General features: G+C 38.1%; 1 protein-coding gene across 1 annotated transcript in view; it reads right to left on the reverse strand.

Annotated features, from left to right (window-relative positions):
- The window catches only part of LOC108242607 (netrin receptor UNC5D), a 340,333-nt gene that overhangs the window by 11,128 nt on the left and 304,469 nt on the right, over positions 1–24,736 (reverse strand). The window contains exons 11-14 of the mRNA XM_017427560.3: positions 23,763–23,981; positions 21,865–21,949; positions 12,410–12,581; positions 7,371–7,601 (exon numbers count right to left, since the gene is read on the reverse strand). Coding sequence (XP_017283049.1) covers positions 7,371–7,601; positions 12,410–12,581; positions 21,865–21,949; positions 23,763–23,981 — 707 coding nt within the window. The remainder of the gene's footprint in view (positions 1–7,370; positions 7,602–12,409; positions 12,582–21,864; positions 21,950–23,762; positions 23,982–24,736) is intronic.

Consider the following 24,736-nt stretch of genomic DNA (forward strand, 5'->3'; position numbering starts at 1 on the left):
ATTAACACGAACCGCTACAGTTTTTGGTTTGTAAACATGACGGTAGCAGTTTTTGACGGGTAGCACCGACCGTTAGACATAGCTGTTTAGCCGTGCTACGGTAGGAAAATCTGACAAGGAAGCACAGATTGTCAGAACACCGGCCATAGGCGCGAACGCACACTGACCGACGTCATGACGTCATTGATTTAGGTAAAAAAAAAACATTGTTTAACTTTCGGTTCTTCCCTCAACTACTCTTGAATGAAAAACATTTTTGTTGTCTGCCACCCGCTTAACTCCCGAAATGTTCCACCACATTGCTAATGCCACTCCTCAAATTGTTTCTTCTTCTTCTTCTTGATTTTTATTGGTTGTTGGTAAACAACTGAAGGAATCAATACTGCCACCAACTGGTAAAGAGTGTCTGCTAAACTTTTCTCCTTCTTGCATTTAGCAGCAACTCGAGCACATTGCTGCCTCCTATATGTCAAGAGGACAAATAACACCTTTTCTGTTCAAATTGCCAACCCGCCACAGTGGCGTGTGTGTTGATCAAATTCACCTGCCACTTCAAATATTTACCCGCATTTGGCCGGTGGCGGGTGCTCATTTCCAGATGTGCCCGCACTTGCATGCTTTTGTTTAGATTTTCTTTATCTTGGGTTTGCAGGGAAGGTTGGAGAGAACAGGACAATGCCAAGAGTACAGGCTGTCGAGAACATATCGATTTTCAGGCTCACAGGGGAAATTATGGTATGAAGCACAAAACAAAACAAAAGCCAACAAAATAGAACAAATGAACAAATAACAATGTCTGACTGATGGAGATGTGGAGTGAGTTGGCTCTTGGCACCAACATCCAATTTCTCGTCGTGCACTTGCAATTCTGCCTCTCAATTGAAGCCAGTAGTGACACAGAACTAGTTGGAGTGAAACAACTTACAGCACTATTCCAGGAAACTTGTTTAATTAGGACAGGAAACATTACTGTTGAGAAAATCACAGGAAATTCTGAACATAAAATAAAGGCCTAGATTCCTTGAAGGAATGCCTATCACCCACTGCCTTTCATGCCAGTTTTAAACTAAAACTTCTGTGAAGAAGGGACAGAGATGTAGCTGTTTTGATTGAACCTTCTATGTCGTGTTAAGTACAATTTCATAAGGCAGAAAACATACTGAAGATGACTTTCAGCTACTACCACACCAAAATTAGCTCCAAATCTGTGAAACTGACTGAGTTGTAGCCATTATTCTGTTGGCTAAGGCTGATAAGCTGTGGCAGCCATCTTGAATTGTATTGACACCAAATGTTAATGAATTTTAGCTGTACATGAATTTCATTCGTTTTTAAGTTTCATTAAAAGCCGTCCAGTGAATCATGACATATTTTGCTAACAGACAGAGTTGACACCAAATTTTAATTTTAAGGAAAAATATTGGACAATGTGTACGTGTTGGCAAAAAGGCTCAGCTACTACCACACCCAACTTTGGCTTAATGTCTTTTAAATTGACTCAGTTATGGCAATTTTTCGAGTCTCCTAATGTCAGTTGACTGTGGCAGCCATCTTGAATCAAATTGAGTCCAAAAGCTAATCAGTTTGAAATGTACACATAATGATTACTTTCTTGGAATTTCACTGAAATCCGTCTAGTGGTTGATGAGATAATCTGCTAACAGACAACAGAGAGTTGACTTAAATAATTAACAGCAATATTTTAAAAATTGATTTCACGTGATCAGAGCATGTGATGAGAATTACTCTCATTTAATGCCGCACCAGATTTTAGCTCAATATCTGTAATATTGGCTGAGTTATAGCCAATTCTGTGTTTGCTAAGTTTGCTTAGCTGTGGCGGCCATCTTGAATTGGGTTGACTTTAAAAGAGAATGGGAGATAGATGTACATCCACTGATTAGTTTCTGATCGTTTCATCCAAATCTATTCAGTTGTTCACAAGACATTTTGCCAATGCCACAAACGTTATCACTGCTTCACCTTCAGTGGCGGGTGATAAAAAAAAGCTTTTTGTTTTCTGTGTCCCCATTATTCAAAAATAATTCTTCATAGTGCTCCAAAAAAAATACAAAAATCAAAGGATAAACTGCTTGCTTCTCAGACTATGTCTCATTTTAACATGTTCAAATCCTTTTTATGGAATGCAACACAGAAGCACATTTAATTAACAGAGAGCAAATTAAACTACATAAAAGAAAGGGCAGAGCAGCAACCCTGGAGCATCTGTTGTCTTTGTAATTAAAAGTCCCTCTTTGTCTCCTCATCATCAAGCAGCTCCCAGCGGCAATGTTACCCAACAAGTGGATCTTCAGAGGAGCGCTACAAATTCAGGCAGCGATTCCTCTGAGCAAATCACCGGAAACACACACTCGTCATCCGTGTAGCTCGTGTTTGACATTACAGTGGTGTCATTTTAATATGGTCAGTGTGACAGACTGTGTGCTCCTGGGAAAGCTGTTGTGATTCACTGTTGTCCAGAAACACAATAGAAACAGATAATTCATGTTAATGTGGAGTTGGAGCTGTTTTGGTCAAACCTTGAAAATAATGTTCTGTGCAATCTTAACCCATATCATGAGATGTCATGCCCTAAGTTTGTGTTCTGAATGAATCTCTGCTTCACCCATATCAATTTTAGTTCAATATTTGTAAAATTGTCTGAGTTATAGCCAGATTTGTGTTTTTTAAGTTCAGTTGGCTGTGGCAGCAATTTTAAACTGGGTTGAGTCCAAAAGGTAATCAGTTGTAGATGTAAATCCAATTATTACTTTCTGAAGTTTTCATTAAAATTTGTCCAGTGGTTTATGAGATATTTTGCTAACACACAGATACACACAGACAGAGGCAAAAACTATATTGTCTCGCTTTGCTTTTCAGCAGCAGGTGATAACAAATGGATGACTGTAAAATAAATATAAATGTTTATTACTTTGCTGAAATCTGAAGAGCAATCTTTTACATTATTAAGGCAGAGTGGGACCTTAGTTTATGCTCTTGTGTTTATGCTCATGATCAGTCATGTCTGATCTGAACTCTTGTCTATTTTAATTAAAGGGATTGTTCAGGTCTTTTGAAGTGAGGTTATGTGGAAAGGCTATGAACAATTAATATAATAGCTTTTTGAACAACCTCAGATTGGAGAGACAGAATTTAACAGCTAGTCAGACAAGAGACCAAAGCTAAACTTAATCGCTTCTCTATTAAAAACAACTCCAATCTTAAAGGGGACCTATTATGCAAAATTCACTTTTTGCATGTTTTTGTACTTCCATTGGGGTATCTACTGCTTCTAGAAACAGAACAAGTGCAAAAAACAAAAAAAAACACCCACCCGGTTTGTGACAATAAGTAAATGTTTTGCGGTGTCTGCAAAACGACCTGTTTCAAAAACCTTAGGATTATTGTCACAATCCCTGTTACCTAGCAACCCCAAGCAAGCCCAGCCCCTCACCTAACAACCCAAGTGGAGCTCCACCCACTTCATTACAAGAAGACTATCACGTTTGTTCTGCTGGTTTTACCACTCCACAATGTCTGCTAGAAAAGGAAAATGTTTTATTGTCAGCTGCAATATAGAACATGTGTCCATGCATGTTCACCCAGTCAACGGAGCTGCGTGGCTTCATTTGGTTGTTCAAAGTTGTAGTTTGAACAGCTCACCTGTCCCAGAAACACGACTCTGTTAAAGTAATAGCAAGTTTGTCTAACCTAACATTAGAACTATGTTACGAAAAGTTGGGGAAAAAAACCCAGATATTTACCAGGCGGCTGTCCGGACACCTTTTGGGTTTGGACCTGCTGATTGCTGGTGTCCGACTAGACAAATGTTGGTTCGGAACCGCTAAGTGTCCCTGTCCCAAAGTCAAAATCCTCAGAGTTTGAAATAAAAAACAATATAAATGTGCGTCAGACTGGCAGTGTTTAATCCTTCAGAGAGTTTTTATGTTTTGAGAAGGGGCACAGAGTTGGTGGGCGTGGCCAATAGCAGCTAATTTGCATACCAGTGACATAGCACTTAAACTGCTCATTCTGAAATGAGCTTAAAACAGGCAGAACTGATCAGGTGAAATCTCAATATCTGAGAATGATTGTGTAATAAATGTAATGAAAATGTTTTGTAAAGCCCACAAACCTATCCTGACTTGTTCAAGAAAGTATATTAGGTCCCCTTTAAAAATAATAATAAAAATCATAGCGGTTTATGCAGTTGTTACAAACTGCTGTCAGTTTTACACCACATGGTTATTTTTGCATGCTGCCAAAGGCAGCGCAATAATGTTTTTTGTCTGTGTGTGTGTGCATGTGGTGGATCAGTGGTTAGAGCTGTCACATTACAGCAAGAAGACAGCAGGATCACCTCCTGCCTGGAGCCTTTCTGTGTGGAGTTTGCATGTTCTCCTTGTACACGCTTGGGTTTTCTCTAGGTACTTTGGTTTCCTCCCACAGACCAAATCTTGCATGTTACGTTTATTGGTAACTCTAAGTTGTCCCTATGTTTGAGTGAGAGTGTGAATGGTTGTTTGTCTCTGTCTGTCCCTGTGATTGACACACCGCAGTGCTATCTTAGCAAAGACAAAACTGGCTATAATGCAGTCAATTTTACAGACATTAAGCTAAAACTTGGTGTGGTAGTAGCTGAGTCTCATCCCCAACCTATACTCTAAGTGCTAACTAATTGAACACGGCCTTTCAAACTTTGTCATTAACTATTGGAATCAACTCTGTCTGTTAGCAAAATATCTCAGGAACTCCTAGATAGAATTTAATGAAACCTTCAGAAAGTAATCAATGGCTATATATTTTCCACAGGTTAATTTCTGTAGGCAATTCAACTCAAGATGGTTGCCACAGCCAACAGCTTTTAGAAAACACACAAATGGGTGTAACTCAGGTATTGAGTTAACATTTGGTGAAGTAGTAGCTGAGCATCGTATTTAATGCATAGTTCAAGTGAAACATATTGTGCGTCATCTTTGCACAAAAGTTTAGCAAATATCTTATTAGCCACTAGGTACATTCTAATAACGCACTCAGAGATTAATCAATAGATGTACATCTAATTAACTTATGGAATCAGCATGATTCAAGATGGCCACCATTGCTAATCCACCTATGCCTACATACAAGTGGCTATACCACAGTGAATGTTTGCATTAGTGTAGGATTAGCACTGGGGTAGAGTTTATGCTTCCTAATCAATTTATGCATTCCTTCAAGAAATGCTAGGCCTTTAATTTACATAGAATTCTGTGGTCATTTGCAGCAGCTGCTAGCTGTAGCATTTGCTGTGCAGCCAGGAAGACTTCCTGCAGGAATATAAGAATATTGATGGCAATGTAAAGGTTTATAAAATAGCTTTTGTATGAACTGCCATGAAATCTTTGAGACTAAAGTTGATCTTAAACAACAACAACACATTTTGGTCTTGGCTCCGCTCAGACTAGCTGTTAACATTAAACTCTGTTTTTCCAAACTGAGATTGTTCAAAGAGTCATCTGCAACAGGTAAGATATTAAATGTTCATGACTTTTCAACTGAATCCCCCTTCAGGAGTTCAGAACTACCTTTTAAATGAGCAACGTTGTGTGACTTTATGGATTTGTTAAAAAATAAAAAAAAGTTTCTTCTTTACTGTAACAGATTGCTACTTTTTGCAGACCTGCTGGCCCATACACTAGACGGTCATGATGTCCGTGTAGTGTGTTTTGGTTTTATTACCTGTGCACAGAAACTACAAGGATGCTTTATAGATTAATTAACAGTGTTTATGTTATAAGGCAACACCTGAAATCTTAACATAGGTTCAAAGTATTTTCCAAAACCTAAGCAAGTTCTTCTATTCCATTAATCCAATGGAACGGCAGCTGGAAATGTGATCTAAGACTAAAGTTAATTAAGTATACAACACAGGATTTACTGTAAACTCCATTATCAAGCTGAAGACTTAATGTTCCACATTCACACATGCATTCTTTATTTTCAGATTAAACAAATGCTGAGAAACTCTCCTGCAGCAGCTCAGTGGGTCTATTAGATGCTTTGCAGATTTACTGGATCCTTTAAGACATAGTTTGTTCACTTTTTCCCCCCTCAAAGCTAATTTGTGTCCTCATTCAAATGCACATACTTAAGCAGATCTGTTAGTCAATATCTCACCGTTCAAAAGGGACTTCAGTAAACAAGCAAACGAATCCCAGTTCAGTACCTGCAGCAGTAAGTGAGTGTCTCAGTGTTCCCTTACCTGCACTGATTTAGACCACATTCACTTGGATCAAACAGTTTGTTGCGAGCTGACTGATCCTTTTCAGTTCAGGTCTGAACATAAGGCTGATACCTCCGCAGGCTGGATTTAAGTCAAATTTAGACAATTAGAATAGTTTTTGAGGCTATTGTAACCTTTTATTAGGCTACAAATGAGCAATGTAATTATTACAGTGGTGTTCAAACATTTCTGAACCCTATGTATTGTACACTGCCACGCAAGACTTAAAAAGATCATCTGAATCTCGCACACAATCAAATATATATAAAGAGCACTCAAACAAATCAAAGGCCTGCTTTGCCTTGCTTATAGAGCAACCCACACATTATATCAGGAAAGCCTTGGTAAGATGCAATGAGGTGCATGCTTACGACAGCCAAAAAAATGTTTCCATAAACACATCAAAAAATTGTTAGGTTTGCAAATTATAACAGATCTGAGATTTTTTTTGTGTTGATTCTGGTTTGAGAAGAAGCTGTAACAACAGGCGCACATATGACACAACCTTGACACACTTCAGTTATGTCAAAACTACTAAGTCAGCTGAGAGCTAAAAAGAGTTTACATGCGTTCCTGTGAGCACGAGAGAATACGACCAGTGGTCTTTTGTTGGTGTCACTGTCAGAAAGGCAGCAAAGAAGGTGGTGTTTTGTAACCACTGAATTGCCTAAATGTGCAAAGCAAGGCAGATTTGACCTTCTCTAGAAATCAGATACAGACCTTTGAATATCCAATTTAAGAACCCCTTCTATAGAGTTTGGACTCTACTTCTGAAGACACACATCCCTCAGGACAGGTAGAAAATAAACCCAGCGTAGCTTCAATAAAACTGAAGGTTTTTCTCACGTTGCCTTAAATTACTGTTCAGGAGTATCGTCTCAAGGACCACTGTCAGAAGAGCTGTGGAGCTGAAATCTACCAATTTAATCACTGACAGTAGTGATTCATCATGCTCAGCCTTAATATTTGTACAGAGTAATTCATGTACAAAAATACATTTTACTCTCTACAAGCACAATGTGAACAAAGTAAGCCAAAAATCATATTATTGCATTGAATGCTAGACATGTTTGGTCTCTGATAAATAAAAATTCCTCCCTGATACCTGAAAAGCATGGGGCGTGTCATCCACACAGTACACTCTGAGGGTGAAGCCCAGAGAGTTGCTGGTATCCGAACTTCCAAACACAGCCAGTCTGAGCCGCTTGGCTGCCTCCTGGTTCAGAGGCTCCCCCACCAGCGCGTATCGACCTGGCTGGCCCAGCAGCACATGGCATCTCTGGCCCTCCAGCAGACAGTAGCAGGACGAGCTCTCCTCATCTACAGACATCACTTCCTTTGGAGGTTAAAAAAAAGGAAGAAGAAAAATCAGAAAACAATAGAGTTTGTACAGTCGCAGGAAATCATTTTAATATCGGATTTTGGAAAGACTAATCATTTATGTGTCAATTTTATTTTATTTTATTTTTTAAAATTACCCTAACATTCATTGAAAGAATGCATATTGCCTGTCACCCTTCATACCAGAGTTTCAGACTATAATTATCATATGTAAAGAAATGAAGGAGTTGCAGTCATTTTGGTCAAACCTTGAAAACAACATCAACAAAAATGTAATTATTTCATGCAATATCATAAAACATCATGTATGTCAAGTATGTGATGTGAATGACTCTCAGCTGCTACAGCATCAAATTTTAGCTCAATATCTGTAAATCTAAACGAGCTTCAGCCATTTTTGTATTGGCTAATGTTGCTTAGCTGTGCCAGCCATCTTGAATTGGATTGACTTCAGAAGGTAATCAGTTGCAAATGTATATCCAGTGATTACTTTCTGACAGTTTTATTAAAATCCGTCCAATGGTTCATAAAATAATTTGCTAAAAGACAAACTTGGTTGACTCCAACAGTTAATGCAAAAGATTTAAGCGAAGATCTTGTGCTGAGTAGTAGTTAGTGTATGTCTTGTAAATGAAGTTCTTGTTCGACCTGTTTGTCCTCCAACTATTTGCTGGAGCTCAGTCTCAGCCACAACCACAAATTTCAGCTCAATAATTCTAAAATTGTTTTAGCCATTTTTGTGTTTAAGTAAAGGTAGTTGTGGCAGACATCTTGAATTGGGCTGTCTCCAAAGGTTAATCAGTTGTAGATGAACAGCCAAAGGTTTCTTTCAGCCTGTGTTAACCTGATTAGGAACAACTTGTCTCCAAAATGACTTTGAGACCAAATTATTAGTTTGTATAAGCATTTTCGACAGAAAAATTTACTCAAAGAAAAAGTTTAACTAGGCATGCATACAATCAGACATTATTAGGCCCTGAAGCAGCACTTTAAGTCTAAAAGTCTTATTTGGAAGGATATTATTTGTATTTGAGAGACAATAAACTGGAAACCTTCCAGGAAAACCAGCATAAGGAGCTGTGCAAAGCTGAACAAGGGCCAAATGAATAATGACACACCTCTCTAAACAGATGGGGATCCAGTAACACTGACAAAACGAATTAGCAGGGTGCCGTTGTATCCGATAGCCAATTGCTCCTCATTGTGTGCTAAATTCTCCCTGAATCACCTTTGGAACATACCTGTGACCCAGCGGTCCCCTCTGCAAATGACCCAGCTGAGGCATTTAAAGCAATGCAAAGTAATTTTGTGGCCCGCAGCTTCTTAAACCTGCCCCATTAGTGCTGCAGCACACATGACGGATAACCATGGCGTAGCTCATCCCCACCAGGTGGCCACAGGAGAGATGAGAGAGTCAAACAAGTGTAAAAAAGTGCAGGCTTAAATAGGAACGATGCTTAGAGGCAGACGGGGTGAAAGAGACGAGGACAGAGCTCCATCTCCCGTTATATCACTAATTCCAGAGATTAGGTTTTGAGTAAGCACCCTTCCTGAGGTAAAGAGCTCATTATTTCTCAATGACAGAGATGGGCCACAGTGTTACATTTGAAGGATATATTCTACCCCTGAACCAACCTCCACCTTTCAGTCTATGTCATCTCTTCATTCTCTCCTCTGTGCTGGGACAAAGCTCCCATCAGTGATGGGTATTTTGATAGCTCCCACATCCGCTAGCAAATTACATCTGTGTAAATGTCACACTGAGTGAAAGGACCAGAGTGGTACAGAGTCACAGACCCCCCTCCCCCAGTTCAAGAAAAATCTGTGCCTCTGGGGTCACTCTGACACTATGAGGTCGCCAAAGCTTTTTGATGAGGTTAGTTAAACATTAAAAGAGCATCTCAGATGTTTCCACTAAAGCTGCATGAGAAAAAGAACAAGAACATTTCTGAAGAAATTTTGAAGGGTTTTGTTCAAAACTCATATATAACTTTATAATAGAAAGCTAAGAAAAAACTGTATAAGAAGTGTAAAGAGAACCAAAATCAAAAGAAATGTTAAAGCTGCTGCCAGTGGCTCATTATGGTCACCATGGCAACTAGGGATGTGCAGCAATTTTTGAATATTCAAATTCCAGCCAAAATGGGTGATTTTGAAGAATTAACGCAACCCACACAGCCATCTTTTTATCTTTTTGCACCAGTACCTGGTAGTGACATGTCAAGACATTTCCTCGTGGTGCCGTTATAGATGGGGTGCTTTTTTTGACAGCACACCATTGGCCCACCCCCTCTCAACAACAAAGAAAAAAAAAAAAAAAAAAGAGAAACAACTTGGAACATCCCCAAGATCTTTTTACCATCGTAGCTTATTTTGAAAGGATTATAAAATGGAAACTGTGGTAATGGGTGAGCTTAGGTTTACTGACAAAATACATGCATCCTCTCCATGTTGTTGCATCGAACCAGTGAAAATAAAAAAAAAAATCCCAGCTAGCAGGATTAGCAGCAGGTCATGTCTCTGAAGGGTTTTCAGCTGCAGGACTTCAATTCAACCAAGTAGACTGTGACATTTTTCAGCAAGAACATGAAACATGCAACAATCCTAAATCATAAAATGGCAGCAAAGATTAGCGCTCATTAAGATACTTTCTCTGCTCTTTAAATGTTTTGTTGTGTTAACACTTGTGCCATATCAAGTAGCCTTACATGACTAAATGATAAAATAAGAATGCATTGTGAGAGTTATAAACTGCCACAAGTTGGCCTTAAATTTGTAGAGGTAGGTAGGGGGATTAAATGGGACCAGCCAAACTGTAAGGGCGAATTTTCTCAGAAAAGTTACCAAATTCGAAGAGGGATTTTTTTAAAAATGCACATGCCTAATGGTAACCACACACCTGTGTCCCTCATTCTCTGACTGCCAAGTTAATGATAGGCAGACAAGATCATAGACTGAAAGAAAGCTTAAACAAACAATTTCTGTGTAAAAACTACAAGTCAAATCTTAAACATTCTTAAATGGTGAGCAGCAGGAGACTCTGATTGTCACACATGTTAATGTTTTTGTGTTTAAGGTGTTTTATGAAGGAGATTTGAAAAGTTAAAAAGATCCTTTACTTCCAGTTTTGAGGAGAATATTTTAAGCTAAAATATAACTGAAACTGTGCTGAAGCTGAAGCTTGGCTGTACACTCTGCATTTTGGGGGGTTATTTAAGAGAAGTCCTATAGCAGTGAGAGACACACACACACACCTACGTTTTGATGTATAATTTGTATATGTACCAAAAAGAGCTGTGGGAGTAAGAAGAGTTTGGAAAATATTTAAAAACTTTACACAGCTCAAATGTTAATGTGTGACATCAACAATTGTCAGTATTTCATTGAAAATACAATTGTTAAAATCACCAAATTTAAATTCTGTGTACAAACAGTAAAGAATATGAAGATGCCAGTTCAGAAATGCAAAATACAACTTTCTGTGACCTGTTGAAATTTTGAATGTTTCTACTGTGAAGCCAGTCTGAGTTTTAGTGCTCCAAATTGGGCTGGGTCTTCTCAACTACTGATCTCCAGTATTTTTGCTCTATTTTTTTGAAATGTTTGTCTGCTTTGCAGTGATCTACTACTTATAGTCATAGCAAACTTTTCCTGATCAAACCACATTATGATGTATAATTTCTATGTTTTGTTTCAAACCTGCATGATGAGCTACAGGACAAAAAGTTCGAACAGGACAGTAAAACTGATCCTTCAACGCTTTTCCATTGGCACCCTTAATAAAGATTGGATGCAGGTGCTTGTGTGTGGGACTGTAAAGTGGGACTGTAAAGATACCCAAGCGTCTTTGAGCTGTTATTTTATTAAAACACACCGATGTTAGAAGAGCATTAGAGTAGTGATCACTGAAACAACACCCCAATGCTTTTAGAAAAGTTAAGCCTTAAATCTTTCAAAAGGGAGAGCTACAACTCGTATCCATTTTTGGAAACCTACTGAGACATCAGGTGTATGTACTTTAGCCTTTTGGCAGTTTTTTCCTTTTTCAAAATACAATTATGCCTGTAAAATTCCTTTTTATCACAGCTCATTCACAGACATTTTCAAAAAGCACTGAATCTTTTGATAACTGGCTCTTGAACTGCAGATGAACCATCTATGGGTCAAAGTTGTTATGTCATTTGTCTGTTTTATCTCTGGCTGGATATTGTTGCAAAGAAAAAAGTAATTATGTTCTTATTATTAAGAAACTTCCCAAATAATTTTCTGATCAAGCTGAAAATGAGATGTTGAAGCAAATGAATCTATTTAGTAGATACTGAAAAATAAAAAAAGACTAGTTTAGAGGTCAAAGTCAAGAATTTGTTTTCAAGAATATATAACAGTGATTATGTGAAAATATATTTTTCCAATTTGTATTGTTAATCGCAAGCCAGACTGATTTGCAAAAGAGCAAGGACTTAACATAGCATCATTACCTGGGAAACAGAATATTAAAGAATGGTAAAAGCTGTCATTTGCATTTATTCTGACATATCTTTTGGATGTAAAATAACATGAGGCCAAGGTTGAAAGACTAGATCTTATGCAGAGTGACAAATGTGAGCTAGCAACCTTGAAATCAGCTCCATGCTTGCATGACTATGGAGCTAGGTGAAGAATTCGCATCAAAGGAAGTTGTAGCAGTTTATCACATCTGGCTGCTGAAGACAACGTCAAGTTTTCAACATTCAGTACTGAAGTTTTGACAGAATAATCCCCAAACCTTTTACCGTAGGTGAAATAGAAAAAAAATCATCTCACCTCCCACTTGTTGTCCTGGCTTTGTCTCTTTAACCTGATGCTCCAGTTCTCAGCAGCTGCTTCGGCACAATGAGCTATGGTCATGGCTATGGGACAGGACAGGTCGAGGCCTGGGGGGCCATACGTGACTCCAGGGCTGAGAAAGATCTCTGACCCATCCTCAGACATGGTGCTGCACACACAGATACGGATTGAAGCATTAATTAACATTTACTCTAGACTCCATCTTTTATTTCTGCAGTAGGTTTGCAGTAAGTATTCATCTCTCTTGGTATTCTTTTTGTTTTATTGCCTTACAACGTAGCTTTTTGTTATTTTAATAAATAAATATAGGAAAAAATACTCTATATTACTGAAGTCAAATGGGGAAAAATATTTTAATCATTTTTAAATATATAAAACTGAAAAGTGTTGCATGCATATTTATTCACCTCCTTTGTTTTGAAGCTCTAACCATTAGCTACAGAAGCCACAAAATTAGTTACATGAGATCCACCTGTGAGCGATCTTTGTCAGATGATCTCAGTAGTTACAGACCTGTTCTAATAGAACCCAGAATCAACAACAGTGCAACACTTCTAAGCAGTAAGTACTACCAAGCAAAAGACATCATAAAGACCAAGGAACTCTCCACACAGGTCAGAGACAAAGCTATGGAAAAGGGCAGATCAGTGTTATGGTATTAAAACATATCCTAAACCCTGAACATCCAACAGAGCTTCATGAAATTTATTCTTTGAAAATGGAAAGATAATGCCACCACATCAAAACTGACAAGACAGGGTCGTCCATCAAAACTCATGGACCGGAAAAGGAGGGTGTTAACCAGAGAAACATCAAGAGGCTATAGATAACCATCTGTCCAAAGGACCACAAGACGCTGCCCAGAGCTGGGCTTCATGGAAGAGTGGCAGGAAAAAGACACTGATTAAAGAGAACCCAATCCCTACAGTGAAGCACAATGATGGTAAGATCATGCTGTGGTGATGTTATGTAGTATAAGCAGGACTGGGAAACTGGTCAGAATCAAATGAAAGATGGATGGAGCAAAATACATTTTTCAAATATGTTTCCCTCTTTCTTGAGGGAAACTTATTTGTCTTTCTTTCAGAAAATCCTGACATGCTCCAGTCAAAGTCCAGACCTCAGTCCAACTCAGAATCTCTGGTTTGACTTAAATATTGTTGAATATAAGCTTTTGGTGGCTTTAAGAGGCTGAATAAATATGCATGCACCATTTTCCAGTTTTATATTTTTTAGAATTATTTACAACAAGTTTGTTGTTCTGGATTTAATTTTGTTATTCTTAAGTTTTTTTGAAGAATTATTACTTATAAATAAATTTAAAATCAATTTAAATTCCACATTGTTAGGCAACAAATGAAAACACAATAAAAAAATTACTGAGAAATACCTTTGCAACCATTGTATTTACTGTAAAAATAATTTATAATGTGTAAATAAGAACAACTTTACTAATCTGTTTCTGTGTAAACAAGTATTCAGAGCTTACCTATGAGCAAAGTAAACCTAAATCCTTTGGCACTCATAATGAATCAATCCCTGACTAGCTGACACACAGACACACAGATAGAGGAAGATTAAAGCACCAAGACTAATGGACAGTGAGGCTGGGGAGGACAGGCTTTAGCACACACTGTGTAAGCTTTGTGGGTCGATGGGGCTTATGAAGGCTGCTCCGGCCAGCCTGGTGACAGATTAGCCGGGCCAAGCTGCTCTTGGCCGGGGGCCCAAACTTAGCTGGAAGCTCCAAAGACTGAGAGCAATCGATGGGACCACCATCAGTCATGCAGCTGGCCTGGCTGGTTACCTCACGTACACAGGACACAGTTGGATCTGCTGCCACCACGGCAGCACGGATATTTCTCAGCATCATTAATATAACCGTGGCAGGAACAAACCCTCACATGGGGGCACAGATGCATCATACATGTGTAAGGAGCGCGTAGAGCCACACACGCATGCACAAACACAAGAAGCACGAGCAGAGAGAGAATAAATTCGACAAAAAAGGCATCAATTTTATGGGTTACATTTGTCATGTTGACGCAAACACAGACCATCACAGGACTCCCATTTAGCCAAGAATTGTATTTGGTCCTAAATCCAAGTATTTTAGTAGGTTGATATAGTTTGGTCACACCAGACTTGGAAGACAAAAAACAATAAATGAAAAAACTGTCCAAAATTATCTGAAACATTTTTGTGAAAGTAATGAAAATAAAATTCAGGAGTAGGCAAAAAAATGACAAATAATATTTTAAATCCTAACATTCCTTGAACATATACATATCGCCTGCTGGCTTTCATGTCAGACTTTTAAAGTAAGACTATTTTATCTTGATAAATGACAGCATTTTAACCTTTCAAGTCAAATCTTGAAAATAAGCTGATGTGCAATTATACAAAGAACTCACCAAATATTTGCGCAGTATCTGCTGAAGATGAGACCTAGCTACTACCACACCAAATTTTAGTTAACCGACAAACACATGGACAGGTACTGACATTATCATCTGCCTTTCAGACAATAATCAGAACAAAAATCTTTGATGTTTACCTGTCATACCCTAAATAATCTAACATGCTTTAATGTTCCATATTTCAATAAATAATTTCCCCCACCTGAGTAATGCTGCAGCAACTTTTATCATTATCTATCAAACATTTTATGGTTTAGCTCATGTTTTCTCTTTTAGTTTTAAATATTTATGCTACCAATCAACACTGCAGAGTTTAAAAATCTGCTGTCAAAAATAATTTTACACACTCAGACAGCACCTTGTCCGTGCAGCTGCACTGTGCTAATCAGCCTGTGGTTCGGAGGAAACCAAGGTTACCTGCTGCTGGGACTCTGGTAATTAGTTAGACTGCCTGTGAACAAAGTTTAAAGATGATTCTTTCACATTCCTGATTGTGTTTATGAGAACAAAGAACCATCACTGCAATCGTTGTTGTTAGTTACAATTGCTGTTGTTAATTAAGTTGTATCTTATGCATGTAGAATGCTGAACAAAATTCCACACGAATCTTGTTTTTTCCCTGGCTGTTGATAGTGTTTCTCACATTCTCTCTGATTCACTTGGTTTAAAATTAAAGGTCTAGCATTGCTTGAAGGAAATCATCCTCCATCTTACCTGCTGGAGTTTTAAACTAAGATCATCTTATGAACAAAAATAGTTACAGCCATTCTGTTCAAATCTTAAAAATATCATCATGCACAATTTCCTGTGATATCTCACTTGATCTCCCATGATTTGTTAGAGCTTGGAGTATGTGCTGTGCATTACTGCCAGCTACTACCACACCAAGCTTTAGCTCAATATCTGTAAAAGTCACTGAGTTATAGTCATTAGGCTAAGGTTGATTAGCTATAGTGGCCATCTTGGATTTGGTTGAATACTAAAGTAAAGGTTAACCCACTGATTACTTTCGGAAAGTTTCAGTGACATCCATCCAGTGGTTTATGAGATGTTTTGCTAACAGAGAAACATGGTTGCAGACATACAATTAATGTCAAGGTTTTAAGTCAAGCTGCCACACATTTTGTAGTGTTTAGAGCACGAGTTGTGAATGACTCTCAGTTACCAACATTTTAAGTCAATATCTGTAAAGTTGCCTGAGTTTGTCATCCTTATGTTTTCTAAGGTCAGTTGGTTATAGCAGCCAGCGTTAATCTTATTCAGTTGTGGATTTTAACACAGTCTTCTTTCTAAAAGTTTCATTCATATCTTTTCATTGATTCATGAGATATTTTGCTAACAGTATGGACACACCCACACGGACAAGCAAAATCATTATCGCCCTTTTGTCTTTGGCAGCTGGCGGTAAAAAAGCTACAACACTGAATGGTTTATAAGAAAGAATCAACTAGATGAGAAGCTTCATCAGGTTTATAAATGAGTTTGTATTTGACCGTGCATATTGCCAAGGGAAGCTAATGTGGTTTTGCTTGTGGTACATGTGAAAAAACAAACAAACAAACAAACAAAAAAACTATTTTCTGCCTCCACAGCTGTGAATTAAATCCACAGAACACGATGTGAACAGCTGTGGTGTGACAGCACTTTCTATCAAAGAAATAGTCCCTGTGAAAACTGCTGACAGTACTTTATTTTATTACTAACTTGTCAAATGTTAATACCCAACACTTGTCACTGCAGTGGATTGCTGTGGTTTTATTGTGCAAGCCAACAAGTTCATAAAATGTAACAGATTTTTTTTTTCAGTGAAACCTCTTTAAATGTTTCACTGTAGGGTAGGTCTTCACACTTGCATTAGAAATCTCTAAATTTTTAGGCATTTAACTCTCTAAACTAAAAAGACTTCAGTTTAAAGTTAAAAGGTCAGTAAATTCAGCCAGCAGCAGCTACAAAAAAAAAGAATAATAGCTCTTCATATATTTTAAAAATTGTACTGGTCAATCTAGTCTTCTACCAAATTGTAAGCCCCTAGTCGTACCAGACATTTTATGTCAATTGGGTACAAAATAGTCACCAATTTGCACCCATACTGTCAACATAAGCACAAATCTCTGCGTGCACTTCTGCTTGGAGAGGCATCAGATCCACGCAACCATGCATGGGATCAAGGTGTGCTTTTTTCATAGTAAATATGTGATAAGCCACTGTTATAGCTGTTTTGGTCAAATCTTGAAATTATTGTTATGTACAATTTCAAGCAATCTGTGAGTAGTGAGTGTGTGAGCAGTGAATGCTGCTCAGCTACTACTACTCCAAGTTTTAGCTTAGTGTCTGGAAAATTGACTGAGTTAAAACTATTTTGCTTTAACTAATGTCAATTTGCTGTGGTGGCCATCCTGAATTAGGGTTAACTTCACACATTATTCTGTTGTATATGTACATCCAACGATTGTTTTCTAAGAATTTAGCGAAAATCCATTCAATGGTTCATGAGACATTTTGCTAACATTCAACTGGGTTGACTCCAACAGTTAATGCGAAAGATTTAAGCAAATTTATTGTGCTCAGTAGCAGTTAGTGTATTTTTTTTGTAAATGATTATCAGCTACAATCACACCAAAATGTAGTACAATATATGTAAAACTGATTAAACAATAGATATTTTTGCATTTTCTAAGGTCAGATGGCTTTGGTGGCCACCTTGAAATAGCTGGACATCAAACGTTCAAGATATTTAACTAATTATTATTTTCTTAAGGTTTCATTAAAATCAGTGAAGTGGTTCATTTTACTGACGGATTAGACTCCAAATAGTTACTGGCACTATTTTAAACAAAGGTCTTGTTCAAATGGTTTGCACTCTGAATATTTGCTTGGGAAACAAACACACACACACGCACACACCAATGCATTACACCGCTCTCTACCATGTCTGGAAACACACACATACACATTCTCATACTCATACTTGCCTTTTTTTTTTTTTCCTTCCTGCCGTTGTTCCTTATTTAGATTATCTATATAAATTAGAAATTCTTATGTTGGCTGTTTAGAGGGCCTTGGTACTGTTAGTTAAGAGTTCATACCTTAGTTTAGTTTAGTCATGTTTAGTTATGTTTAGACCTTAGTTAGTAATTGTTATGTCGGCCGTATAGAGGGTCTGGTACCATTTAGAAAGCTCGGTATCATTAGTTTAACATTGTCATGTTTTAGATTATTTATCCAAACTGTACACTTAGTTTAGTTTATCTTGTTTAGCTTTTGTGTTTCATTGTGTTTAATTACTGCTGTAACTTTGTCTGTAATTTTGTTCTTGTGTTGTAAAGCACTTTGAGTCGCCCTGTGCTGAAAAGTGCTATATAAATAAATGTAACTACCTACCTACCTACCTACACATGTACAGGTAGGGAATTACATTATCACCCACTTTTCACCTTTTTGGTGGCAAGAGATAAAGCTGTGTGTAAAAAGAGGTGACAAGGTGAGTACAAAAGAAACAAGTGCATACAACAAGACCTGTGGCAAATGGCTTTTTCTCTACAACAACAAAAAAAATATAGGTATGAATTGACCAATGCTACAAAGGTACAATTTGATGGAAAGAACTTTTAAGAAAATTAAAAATTTAAAAATTAAAATAGAGAATTTTTTTTGTCCACAGAAGTTATATTTAATAATAGAGTGAACAAAACACTAAAACTCTTAACCTAATTGGAGTCACAGAAAAGACCTTTACCATAAAATGCTACTGAATGCCTATTTTAACTTTTTTCTAATATAGCAGATAATCTCTTTAATGAATGTGCTGCACAACTTGTATTTTTATAATGGATACGATTTGTTTCTAATGTGAGAAATTTGAGGGTGGAAAGAATCAATACTTCCATGTGAACAGTGTGTTTTATGATAATGCATGCAGTAAAAGATGTAGTGACAAACCCTCAGAGAATCATCACCTTCCTCTGCTCCTAATCTCAGCTCTGCTAAGCATTTTAATCTCTATAAATTGATTATTTTTTTGCAGCTTTGCCTGTATGGATCACCCTCCGTACTATCAGAGCTGCTCTCATCAGCAAGAGGAGGAGGAAGAAGTTCTTAGCCAAAAGCTGCTCTGTCCCGCAGAGACAAAGTTAATGATAAACCGATGAACATAGAGGTCACTATACGGTCGGAAGATCGAGGGTTCGATCCCCAGTTCCTGCAGGGTGCCCAAATGTCCTTGAACACCCCCTCCCCAACACACACACACACAGCTACAAAAACATGTTTTTCAGTGTATGAGTGAGAACATAAAAACTGTAAAACATATAAGTGAAAGCACTGTATTTGTGTGTGTGGGTGAATAAGAAACATTGTAAAGCGCTTTGAAGAACCTGGAGAGGTTAAAAAAGGTCATATAAGTGTCAACTCTTGACCATCTGTGTGTGTGGATAGATTGTTTGTTTTTTAAAATATGTTGGAAGAAATACCACAAAATTAAGGATGCATTAAAAATACATTCATTCATCTAGTGGCTAATCTCAACAAAAATTGATGCAATTTTTCTGTCTATACTAGATGTGAATAAAGGCCACTGTTTGGTCACAATACTGTAAACCAAAATATCTCAGAGGAAATTCTGAAGTGAAAATGCAGCTACTGCCTAAAATTTCAACATAACTTTGTAATCTAAGCTTAAAAAATGCCCCATTTTGATATATGAACTGCATAAGAAGCTGTTGCCAGTGGCTCAATGTGGTCACCATGGTAACCACACACCTGTGTCTGTCACTCCCTTACTGCCAAGGTAATGAGAAACAGACAGAAACCCAAACTAAACAGTAAGCAATCTCTGCATTTTGGGAGGATTTTGGGAGAAAACTTTAAGTTGTATAGTACTAAGAAACATAATAACTGAAAGAAGACAAAAAATGCCTACATTTGATGTATAATTTGTACTAAAAAATGTATTGGGATTAGGAGGAGTTTATCTGTAAAAGTTTAGAAAATTTTAGACAGCTCAAAAACTAGAGTGTGACATAAACTGTCAGTTAAATATTTTGGTGAAAAATATGTACAATTATATAATCTAAGATGTAATTGTGTAAAAACTGTTAAATGTATTAAAATGCCAGTTCAGATGTGTAAGGTCCAACTTCCTGTGACCTGCTTAATTTTGAATGATGCATCTACTGTGAAGTCTGTCTGAGTCACAGAGCTCCAAGGATGGCTGGGGTTTCTTACTTGTTTCAACTAATTCCCACTTACTTCCTTTATTTTTTATTTTTTGCGAATTTGGTTTATGTTGTGCGGCATACTGCTACTAAAACTTGCAGCTCACTACTCCTAACCAAGCCACACATTTTGACATATAATTTGTACATTTTATTTCAAAGCTGCACGATGGAGCATTTTTTGAAGTCTATACAGGACAAAAGTTTTGAACAGGATAGTGAAAAGGGTGCTTTAATGTTTATGCGCTGGCACCATTAATTATGTGTGTTGTGGTGCTTTAGGAAGTTGGTGAATCCACCAGAAGCAACAAGCAGTCAAACCCTCAGCATGAACTGACTGAACTGAGAGTAGTTCTTTTCAAAATATGTTTGGAAAACAAGAAAAAAACACCACTCAACTTGTTTTATTCAGTTTCCTGAGTCACTTCCTTTTAAGTGTGTTTTGTCACCCAACAAGATTTTGTCCTTGGACAACCTTGCATCTCCTCGCTGAACGGGAGTAGTTCACAGAATAAACAACTTCTTGATGCCTGGAGGACACCTGAAAGCTCATGTGAGCACCTGAAACTGAGCCAGAGCTGATCGATTCCCTTTCTTTGCAGAGGAAACCAACGTCTTATGTAGATGGCCAGGATTTGAATGAGAAGAAAAGATCCAATTTCTCCCCTGGACTCTGCGGCTGTCAGAAGATAGGCTTTGACTGACAGCTCAGTGGTGCACGGATCCTGCAGCTACTTAAATGACCGCCAGAGAAGTAAACAGCATCAAGCTTATCAGAGCAAAGCAGCAGCTCGGAGGGCAACAGTTTGGCTGAACAAGAAAGACTTAAGGCACGGGAGTGTGCAACTAGCCCACTAACTGAGCTCTGAGACTATATATGACCTTGGATATATTTCTGTTCCCTCGTGACTTCATGCACGGGTGGGTGGAGGGTGGAAGTGTGGTGAGATGACAATTAAATTTCACACGGCTCAAAATGTCACTTTAGATTCTCCTTTAGAGAGAAAAAAAAAGATTCTCCTTTAGAAATCAAACTTCATTGAGAAGCTGTGTTGTAAGGATGATATCTCTCAATGCAACACTAACATACTGACATTACGATAGTGGCTGCTTTAAATCAAGAACATGTCCAAAAAAGAGAGAAAAAGAAAAAACTGACATATGTTTGTCAGATACCTTCGGAGGCTCTGTTGAAGGAAGTTACAGGTATTGGATTCTTTTTTTCAAACAAGCCTTATCTATCATGACATTTTCTCCTTGAGCAGGAGCTTTGTGAGAACAAAGTTGCAGAGACGGACTTCATCTGACCAAAACCCAGATATTACCTTTCATTATAACTTCACACAGTTCACAATATTCACTCCTCTAGCCAGTCAAGATGGAAAGCGATACTGTCACAGTCATGTCTACAAACACAAAACAGACTAGCATAGTGGTGAAGTGTATCTTCCTCCACTGAGACGGTTGCTTAAGGCAGTAATGCAATCTGTCTGCAGCTGCCAATGTGTTTGTGACACACCATATCCTCCCCTGTGGTGTCTGCAAGATGATAAAAGACTGCGTGCTGGGTGGGAACATGTGCATCTGTAAGCAAGAATATGTACATTACATGTCACTTTGTAGGCTTCATAAGAGGAGGTGTGTGTTTATCATTGTATGTTTGTGGCACTTGTTTGGCAGTGAAAGGAGCAGACGGTGTCACGGGAAGATGGATGAGACATGGATCATAAGGGGCTGAAAGATTAAAAGAGAGCAGCCTAGAAAGCAGACTTGCACCGCCTCGGAGAGAGTCCCTCACCTGCTGTCCTCCTGGTTGATGCTCATGTACATTTCCCAGGTAGTGTCTTCTGCAATCCCCCCATGAGGCACCAACAGACTGATACCTGCAGAGGAAAGAGGCGTATGAGAACTGATCAGCACACGGCCCGACATGCACACACATGGCACACACCTGCTCAGCTGTCAGGTCTCTTTACTGAGGCTGACAGCCAGAGGGGTGATGGCCCCAGAAAGAGGTGACAGAAGCAAGTCTCAGAGGCCTTGTGAATCAGAGCTGCCAGCACTCTTTTTGTCACAAACCGGCACACACACACACACTGACTGTCTTCTTCTAAAACACAAGAACACATAATCATAGACAACATTGTACAGCATCATAAACAATTACCACCAATCTGGGAGTGGATAAAGCCCCTTTAGGGACAGGATGATGAATGTAGGCCATGAGAAAAAGCTGCCTGAATAATGGAGGAAAAACTGAGCAGGAGAGGTGGACATCAAACTACGCTACAATTTATTATACTGTATATTAAACATTCAGTCGTTTGAACATTTTGATAATACTTTATTTTAGGGAACACAAATGAGGTGCTAATGAAGATGCAAATTAATTAAACATTATTAAACATATCTTAATTGCTTATGTTGAATGACCCAATTCTACTATGCATAGGCCATTAACTGTTAGTGCTTTAAAAATAATCTATTAATTTCTATTATTAGTAAACAAGAGGTGATGCTTATTAGACATGAGCTGCAGAAGCTCTGCTCAATCTGTGGCTTATTAGGTAGGAATACAACCAGAATAGGTTTTCTGCCTTAATAACATAAAATATATGCATATTTCTATGTAATCAAATACCTAACTACAAGTGTTAAAAAAGCCCAAACAATAATAATTAAAGGCCTAACATTCTTTGAAGGAAGACAAAGATCATCTTTTGCTGAGAAATGACAGAGCTGTAGCTGTTTTTTTTATCAAACTTTGAAAAAACCATTACGAATTATCTCATGCAATATCAAGTATCAAGTATCATGTTCTGACTATGTGTTGTGAATGACCGTAAGCTAATATCACACCAAAATTTAGCTGAATATCTGTAAAAGTGACTGCATTATGGCCTTTTTTGTGATAACTATTGTTGACAAGCTGTGACAATCATCTTGAAATGGATTGACTCCAAAGGTTAATCAGTTGTAGATGTACATCCAGTTGTTACTTTCTTCAAATATCACTAAAATCTGTCCAGTGGTTCATGAGATATTTTGCTAACAGACATACACAGTTGACTCCAATAGTTATTGGGAAAGTTTAAAAAAACAGATCTTGAATATTCGGTTAGAGTTTAGGAGAATGTGTTGGGAATGACTCTCAGCCACTAACACACACAATTATAGGTCAATCACTGTAAAATTAACTGAGTTATAGACATTTTTTTGTTTGACAAGGTTGTTTAGGTTCATAAAATATTTTGCTAACGCTACAAACAAACAAACACACACAGGCATGGGCAAAAACAATTTCACCACTTTGTCTTTAGCAGTGAGTGATAATAAGCAACATCCCTAATGTTTGCCATCAATATACAGAAATTAGTAAATTATTTTAAGAAAACTTGCAGTCAGTGATCTATTTTAGTGTACAAGTGGGTCATTCAGAGTAATTAATAAATTCCTAGTAATGTTTAATTAAGAGTTAATATGACACTATTTTGCAAATACTGAAAAGTAATCATTAGGATTCAGTGATGTCTTTGGAACTTGAAAAAGCCTGAAATCTATCAGTTGTGCTGAAGTTTCAAAGTGTGCTCAGTTACAGATCTGATCTTCCACGGTTTCTAGTTTTCTGTTTGAGAAGCTGAAGTTTACACTCGCAGAAGGATCGTATCAAATCCAATTGTGTCACAATTGGCTCACCTGTGTTTGGCACCACCAGCCTGCCTCCAGCGTGGCCAAACACTGCGGTCGCTTTGTTCAGAGGCCTGCTGTGTGGCTGAAAGGCTTGCTGAGTGAAAAGGTTTCTGCCTCTTCGGCCCAGCGTTGTCCCTACAGGAACCCCTCTGTAGTCTGGAGCCAGGCCCCGTGGAAATGTCTGAGGGTGGGACATGATGTGGTACTCTGCCCTTTCTGCCACCCCTGAGGACAAAATGAAAGCTCTGAATTTTGTTGGGAGCAGTGATTTTATAAACTCTGACATTATTTTTAACACGGTTCTATACTCTGCAATGAGAAAACAAGCAACAGCGGGAAAGCGGCTTTTGTTTACATCTTGAGACATGGTTTTGGTCCAACCAGTCAGTTTTAAACTGACTTCACTGAAGTCAACCTCAGAACAGTGACTGAAACTGCAGCAAGCCTGCCTCTGTCAAGGCTCTCGCCTCCAGCTAAAACAATGAGCCTGAGGCTACAGAAAAAGAGAAACACTTTGCATTTAAACAGCTTGGAGGGTGGGGTCTCACTTAAACCTGCTGCATAAAAAAATAGTTTTAGTAGATTGCACTTTTCAGGTTCAACATTTAGCTGTTCCCATCTTGGGTTTTCATAACCAGAAACGACACACAGAGGAATGATTGTGAGCTAAAACCCCACAAACAACATGAAAACATCATCTGGGCGACTCAGTGAAATAAGCTTTTTACACTGTTTATTGTAGCAGGCTGCAAACATATTTTTATTTTGTACATTTTGGGCAGTTTAACATCTGGGGCTGTGTGAAATAAGCAGGCTGCATATAAAACTCAGTCATTTGGTGTAACAAGTGAAGCCAAAGTGCAATAAAATCAAATTGCTCTGAAATCTTGTGGTATTATTCTCACAGCATTATGGAAATTATGGAAAATGTGAAATAGGCTGATGTAGTCCTCCTGCTGTCACCCCCCCCACCCCCCCCC

This window comes from Kryptolebias marmoratus, linkage group LG14 (genome assembly GCF_001649575.2).
Source record: "Kryptolebias marmoratus isolate JLee-2015 linkage group LG14, ASM164957v2, whole genome shotgun sequence".
Lineage (NCBI taxonomy): Eukaryota > Metazoa > Chordata > Actinopteri > Cyprinodontiformes > Rivulidae > Kryptolebias > Kryptolebias marmoratus.